At 40.7% G+C, this 8,202-nt stretch overlaps 1 protein-coding gene across 1 annotated transcript; it reads right to left on the bottom strand.

Annotated features, from left to right (window-relative positions):
* Positions 1 to 6,549: 6,549 nt before the first annotated feature.
* On the bottom strand, positions 6,550 to 7,247 carry LOC121053467 (E3 ubiquitin-protein ligase EL5-like; the record flags this gene model as incomplete). Its single annotated transcript, XM_040520405.1, has 1 exon — positions 6,550 to 7,247. A coding segment is annotated over exon 1 (549 nt), but the record flags the coding sequence as incomplete, so codon positions are not given.
* Between the last annotated feature and the right edge of the window lie 955 nt (positions 7,248 to 8,202).

The raw sequence follows: 8,202 nt of genomic DNA, 5'->3' as shown, positions 1-8,202 counted from the left end.
TACAGCAGCAATTGCTCGCTGCCAATCTGAATGGATGAATCGCCAGATTGAACAAGAAAAAAAAAGGAGAGGAAAAGAATGATGTCGGCGAGCTCGTGCCGGCCGCTATCTGAACCCCTTCCTGAGCGAGCGCCTCGCCGCCGCCGTGAGCGCGTCCGGCGCAGCCACCGGCCACTCCCGCCACGGCGCCAGCGGCACCGTCGCTGCCGTGGAGCCCGGAGCCGGTGGAGCAGGCTGCTGGGAAGCGTGGCACAGGAGATTGGTGATGTCGCGGAGTGGCACTCGACGCCGCGGCTTGCCGACGCCGCTGCCCGACCTCTTCATCCTCTGGTTCTTCACGACGGCGATGCCATGCCAAGAACTCGCCGCCGCCGCCAGAGCCGGCGCCGGCGGCATGTTCTCCTTGTCGTCGCTGCAGGCGCACAGCCCAAGAACAGCGGCCATCCGGTCGATCCGACCTGGAGGTGGAGGTGGAAGTGGAGAGGATTACGATGAGGAGGAGCGGGCGGTGGCGCTGGTATTTGACATGGATCGAAACGGGAGATGAGCGCGGCGGCACGATTCATGAACCAGCCGGGCTTTTCGAAATTTGGGGGGTGGCTAAACTTTGCCCAAAATTCCATGGGCGCGTGGGGCTTCGAGCTGAGGCGTTTGGAATTTGAGCTGATGGAGCGAGGCGAGGAGGGAGAAAGACGAGGGTAGGGGGAAATTTTTCCATTTTGGGGGGGGGGGGGGGGGGGGGGGACGGGGTCGAGGCGGGCGCTGGTGTTGGCGCGGAGGCTTCGAAATTTCTCGGCCCGCGGATCCCGATTTACGAGGTTTCGAGCCAAAAAAAAAAAAAAAGAGGGGGCTTGCGGCGACACGTGACGTGATGCTGAATTGCTGATTCGGTGATTTCCATAGTTTCCGCGGCGGTTGAAAAACATGAAGGTTTGAAGTGTACATGACTTTGAATTTTGGGATGAATTTCGCTAGGAGTGTGAGTACAAGCAAAATGTTTTCTCAATTTACAGTAATGAGTTAAAAGTAGCTTTAATGATGAATCAAGTCACCATAAGATAAATGATAATCATATTTTTTTTAATAAAACAAACGGTTAAGTTGACGGTGTTAATTTTATATTAAAAACAGAACGAATTTCTAAAAAAATATTCATATAAATAAAACAGACTAATATAGAACCCCTCATTTGTAACGTGTCAAAAACTATAAGACAGACTAATATAGAACCCCTCATTTATAACGCGTCAAAAAAACTATCGTCCAACTATTAATATAATATTCACAACATAAGATTAAGGTCACTAGATTCATGTTCAAAAATATGTTCTTATGATTATGATTGACATAACTGATGTACTAGTAAAACCATTGTCGGTCAAATTCTCGTACTGATAAAATAAATACGCCCGAAACTTTTAAATCGACGGATCATCTAATTTTCTACGATACTGATGCATTGGGATAAAAATGGAACATACTAGAGAAAAAAAATGGAAAAAAGCAACAAACTGCCAATGGACACTTCTACGTGCGGCTACTAGACCACTTCAATTGTAGTACCCTCTGTGCTGGTGTCGATATATGGTTGCTACAATTGTAGTGATGGGACTACGGTGGTGTTAGTCCCTTGTCTTATCGAATGTTTAGATGTTTATTATAACTATTATGGACTAATTCGCGAGACGAATATATTGAGCCTAATTAATCTATGATTAGTCTATGTGATGGTACAGTAAACATGTTTTAATTATAGATTAATTAGGTTTAAAAAATTCGTCTCACGAATTACCACTCATTTATGAAATTAGTTTTTTTTATTAGTCTATATTTAATACTTCAAATTAGTATCCAAACATCTGATGTACCTCATCTAAACAACCCCTATGTTGGGTATGCTGATCATTTCAATCTTGTAGCAATGAGACTATGGGACTATGCTCAAGTCTTGTAGGGAAGACTAGTTTCTTCGTCAGATTTGCACATGGGAGAGGGAGACTTGATGACTACGGCAGCTGATTAAGGACATGGATGCATTGTAGGCCTCGTGCCCTATAGGTTCTTCAGCCTAGTTTTTTTTTTTTTGCTAGAGCTATCGGCCCCGGTGCTTGGACTATGAGAGGTCTTATGAATTAGGCCTTGTTTAGTTCAAATTTTTTTTTCCAAAAACATCACATCGAATTTTTGACACCTAAATAAAATATTAAACATAGATGAACCAAAAAACTAATTGCACAGTTATGAAAGAAATCTTGAGACGAATCTTTTGAGCCTAATTAGCCCATGATTAGCCATAAGTGCTACAGTAACCAACATGTGCTAATGACGGATTAATTAGGCTCAAAAGATTCATCTCGTGGTTTCTACGCTAGCCGTGTAATTCGTTTTTTCATTCGTATCCGGAAACCCCTTTCGACATCCGGTCAAACATTTGACGTGACACTTCTCCCAAAAATTTTCTCAATCTAAATACCTAAGTATAACACGAGCATGACACAACATGAGCAAGGGATAAGCAGCTAGCATTGTACTAGCAAGCAACAACTGAAGGAGAGGTGCTAATATGGGACTAAAACTTTTTAGTCTATATCATGTTGGTTTGGACACTTATTATAACTATTAAACGTAGACTACTTATAAAAACTAATTACATAAATGAGAGTTCATTCGCGTGACAAATTTTTTAAGCCTAATTGATCCATAATTAATACATGTTTACTATAGCACCACATAGGCTAATCATGGATTAATTAGGCTCAATAGATTCGTCTCGCGAATCATTCCAAATATTAATAGTCTACGTTTAGTATTTATAATAAGTGTCTAAATATCCGATGTGACAGGGAGTTCCATCCAAACGCCACCTAAGGGCCGGAATCAGGAATTTTACCAAATGCAATCAATTGTTATAGTTTACGTTTCAATGAGGTTAGTTCTCTCTTTTTTTTCTGGTTATATATGAAGGTCAAGTTTGGCAAGGATTTTACTTGACTTATACGTAGACCAGACTCTGAGATGTTACACCATGTACTCCCTCTGTTCTATATATATATATTTTAAATATAAATATTGTATCCTAATCAAAGCATTTTAATTACTATTTAAAAAAGTGTCATTAATTATTTCATATTCAAAATTCTTTTTATTTTATCCTTACTCTCTCATCCCCATTCATTCCTCTTTTCTCAAAGGACACTATATTTTTTCCAATACCTTATTCCCTGCTAAACAATCTAAGAATAATTATATTTTAAAGAACTAGCAAAAATACCTGTGCGTTTACAACATAAAAAACATTGAACTGAAGTAAAGAAGAATCATCCAAAATAATAAAAAACAGCTTGAAGCAACTTACAGTGAGTCCAATATTTTTTAAGTAAAGAAGAAATCTCGTCTCAATAAAACATCTACTACTAAAAGCCAGTTGTATTGATCGCCAATTGGATGCACATGCAGTAACTATATGCAATTCACAATCATATAATCCAGGATTAGACGGACTGACAATTCAGCCATACATCGCGACTTTGTACAAATTTTGATCAATTTGTATATGTGGAATCCACATATATCTCATCTCTTACTTATTGGTTATCCATACCCATTGGGTAATACCCATTTAGTTTTGGTATGGATAATTTTCTTTAAAAAAATGGTAGGGTAAAATTGGGTAGATATGAGACGTGGTGCCTTTTACTTATAAATTTATATTTAATTATGTATTTTTAAGTATATTAAATATTTTGTTCCAAACATTGGTCAGATATATTTATCAATTTATCTATTTTAAAATTATATATGACACACAATTTTATTGTAAAGTTATAGATTTTAGTTTAAATTTACCCTTATAGAATTTATACTACATGTATAGAGTGTAGTATAACAAAATCAGATCTATTATATCCAATGCAATAAACGACTCACGATCATTTAAAGATGCCTTAAAAAAATCCATAGATATGAGTTACCCAATACACTCTCTAAGGGCAGGTCTCCACGCGAGTGATACAAGCAATCTGAAACAAAGTCGTGCGCGCAGAGAAACATGAGTGAAGCAAATGGTGAAAGAGTATAGCAACGGACGACGGCGTAAATGAATGAAAATTACGGAAAATGACCTGCGGGACGTACGAAGATAGAAACTCTTCGTATTTTTTTTTAGTAAAGATATATCAGCAATAAAGATAAACAGTAGATTTATTTCATCATGTAGATTACAATGTGGCTGGCCCAACTCATAGTCGCCTATCCTATAGGCTTGGCTCAATATTAGTTTCCCTCTTGGTTATTTGGTACTCCCTTCGTTTCATAACGTTGATGTTTGACCTTTTTATTTGCAATATTTAACCATTTGTCTTATTTAAAAAATTATGAAAGTATCATTTATTTTGCATGTTACTTGCTTTATTATCAAAAGAATTTTAATCATAACTTGTTATTTTTTATATTTATACTAAATTTTTAAATAAGATAAATAGTCAAACGTTGTAATTAAAAAAGTCAAAAATATTAAATTATGAAACGGAGGCAGGAAGTAATACATGTTCATGTTGTGGTTGTCATCCAATTTAACTTTCTGTTAGCAATTAAACGAGTGAGTGGATGCTAAATGGGTGTCAACAACCGGGCGTATAGTAATTAATGATTAGCTTTGATCAATCTTCCATATGGAGGTAGCCAAATTAATTACCAAATGCTAGTGGAGGTTAAAAGGGTGTCAATGACAGGTCGTCTAATGGTTGGGTTAAATAGGGTTGAAAGGTACATGGGCGGTCTAGTATGATCGTTGGCACAATACTTGTGGTGAGAAGAATGAAAGCAAGTGTCCACAAAGTGAGAGTGGTCACCATGGATTACTTTTTACTTGTACACTAGACATTGACAATCTAGCCCTAGGTATGGAATATGTGTGGACTGGTTTCTCTGGCTCTAAAGCTAACTTTTGGAATGTCTACTTGATCCGTAAACATGGTAAACATTGGAGTTGTTGCATCAATTAGCAGTTGTAGAACGTCAAAGTGGCATGAGAATAAAGGAGAGTAAATTACACTTTGAGCTACCTTGTATTATCTAAGTTTTTTTTTATCACCATTAAATCTATTTTTTTCACTCTAGACAGGATAAGTTTACTATGTTTACAATTTGCACCGTTAAACAATTATTTCTAGACATGTCTACCCACCCATCCGGTAAATATAGAGATTGCATCTCGATGACGAGTTCATTGGTGTATATGAACTAGTGCGTTTGAGATCATCAATATATATTAAAAGAAATATTTGTGGTTATCCAAATTGTAACAACCACAAATTTATCTAATTTAAGGTGAAAATTATATGTTTAAGTGTGTTCCAAAGTGAAAATTTGGCTATGGAAAGTGGCTCAAAGTATAATTTACTCTATCAAAAATCGACTACAGGTTCCTATATTCCATATAAATTCTACATGATTTTCACATAGAACTAGTTCAAATCCCGTGAAATTCATGTGACATTTATCAATTCCAAAGGAGGCCTAAATGCTTAATCATTCAACGTTTAACCGTAGCGGTGAGTCTCTGGTGTCTCCACCACTTACGATCTATTCCAAATCCGAGATTTTTTTTTCCCCATTCTCTTATCACAGTTGGAAGTGTTTCTCATAAAATTCCTAGATTCAAACAAGAAAAGTGCCTTACTTTTTATCGGATGACTGAAATCGAAGAAGAGACAAAACTGTAGCTTGATCAGTACCCCTATAGCACACGTCTGGAGTAAGAGCTTAGGTTTACTCAACAAGGGCCAACCCAACTTGAGCTCAGAAGAAAGATCTGCACGTCACAATCCTATCTTGGTAGCTTGTTTGTTGGGAATACTGTACCTCTCTCTGTTTATCTATATTCAGTGAAGGAAGAACGTCGTTGGTACAAAGGCAGTTTTGTCGCTGTTGTCCAAAATATTGTCGCAAGTTCAGTGAAAAGAACCTAAAGAAAGAAGCATTTTGATGCCGTGATAATGCAGTAAAGCCTCAGTGTCATCGCTGTGGCCTCTCTTTGCATCAAGGTGTTGTGTTGAAAGATACATCTAACCAATGGCAATGCAATGTCCCCTTCAACCGGGCATCGGTTCAAGTTCAGCCATCCACCTGATCTACTAGCTAGGATAAATCCAACCATTGCAAAGTAATAATTTGGTTAATTACCCAATTATGCAATCTTTTAAGCTTCCTGTCTGTATTACAACTTGTGCTCTTGAAACTGTGTTGAAAACGAGGATAAATTTACAGCAAAAAGGGGATTTAGATTTACAGAGTGTGATAGTGCATGGACATTGTTCATCTCAATGGGAGCAGATTCACACCAAAATTATGTACTACTCAAGTGCAGCAGCTGAATTATTGTTTGAGGTTTTGGTTCCAAGAAGGCAAGAAAGAACTTGAAGAAGAAACATGCAGGAGGAGCTAACTAGCTTTGTACAGAACTAAATTAACTGTCTTGATTAGCTGGCGCTAATCTCGGGCTGCACGCTATACCTGGCTCTCCAGGTCCGGCTGCCGGCCGGCGGCGGCGGCGGCCGGCTCAGCTGTCTTCGCGCCGGGCTTCTTCGCCGGCGGGGGCGGCCGCGGCGGCGGCACGGCGGGGCGCGCGCGGCAGACGGGGCAGGTGCCGTGGGCGCGGAGCCAGGCGTCGACGCACCCGGCGTGGAACGCGTGGCCGCACCCGGGCAGCGCGCGCACCGCGTCGCCGTCCTGCATGGCGCTCAGGCACACCGCGCACTCCGCGTCGGCGTCGTGCCCGCACGCCGCCGCCTTGAACCTGAACACCGGAATGGCCGCCAGCGCCGCCTTGTCGAGCCCGCCTCCGCCGCCCCTCTTCCTCGCCGCGCCACCGCCTGCCCCGGCCCCGGCCCCCGGGGCGCCGCCACCCTCAGTCCTGTGCACGCCGTCGCGCCCGCTCCACCGCACGTACAGGTAATTGAAGTACAGTATCACCCCGTACAGCACCAGGCACACCGCCGTGAACGCCCCGACGAGCTCCAGCGTCACGCCGGAGCTGCAGCACCCCCCACCACGCTGAGCCACCGCCGCCGCCGCCACCGGCCCCGCCGCCGTCGACATGCCACTCACACGCTCACCACTCCAAGCCAAGCAACGGTACGTCCTCGCTTCGGTCCGGAACAGAATAAAAATTGGATTTTGGGCGAGAAGGAGAGATTAGTGGCGGGGAATGGCCGAGAAGCAATCATCTCGGATGCTTTTGTACAGTGGACGAAGAGATAAAGGGGTGGATTTTAACCCCTTTACATGATGTCCGCACGTTTATTACATGCTATTTAAATAGTTATTAAAAATTTTAAAAAAATTATAAAGGTGAACTAATATAAGATAAATCACTAAATATGGCTTATACAATCTATAGAAAAAATAATAAATATGACTGTGAGTATACATATGCTATTTAGAGTCAATTTGTTATTTTTGTTATGGAGTGTAGAAGTCATATTTGAAATTGTATGTCTGTACAGTGATATATGTTATATTAATCTATCTTTATAATTTTTTTATAATTATTTGGATAACATACAATAGACGATGGGATATCCTTCGAGGGATTAAAATACTTTCCGAAGATAAAGATCCTGATTACGTAAGCGATCATGATTAACAAAGCGATTAGCTCTAATTAATTGTGGTTAGGTGTGCTACTATCAGGACACTGGCTTTTGCTTCCACAAAATGGTGCGGTTTGGTTTGGATTGGGAGTGGAGTGAGGCCAGTAGGATTAGCTGCTGCTGCTTGCTGCTAGAAACTTCGAATTCAATTTTATGTGTGAATGGAGAAGCTTCGATTGTGGCGCATGGGTTGGAGTTGCAAACTGGCAAAGGTTTAAGCAGTAAAGCACACAGGTTTTGGAGGACAGGTGGCTGAGATTAATTAGCCATTAATTATCATCATTGCTCATGGTAAGTTGGCCCAGGTGGCGAAAGCGAAGTTGAGATTTTGAAACATGGCAGGAAATTGCAGGTGGTGCGATTTCTACTAGTATTATATATAATGTAGTACTACTTTCTATTCACTTGATCAGTAAACAATTCGCCATGGGTTTTTGTGAGAGAAAATTTGGCACGAGTTTGTGTATGGATAGAGAAGCTACACATGCATGTTTAATTTATTCACTACTCACCAAATTATATAGTAAAAGACAAGTTTTTGCTGCTTGCC

Source organism: Oryza brachyantha, chromosome 2, assembly GCF_000231095.2.
Source record: "Oryza brachyantha chromosome 2, ObraRS2, whole genome shotgun sequence".
Classification (NCBI taxonomy): domain Eukaryota; kingdom Viridiplantae; phylum Streptophyta; class Magnoliopsida; order Poales; family Poaceae; genus Oryza; species Oryza brachyantha.
This window is presented reverse-complemented; position numbering and strand designations above follow the sequence as displayed.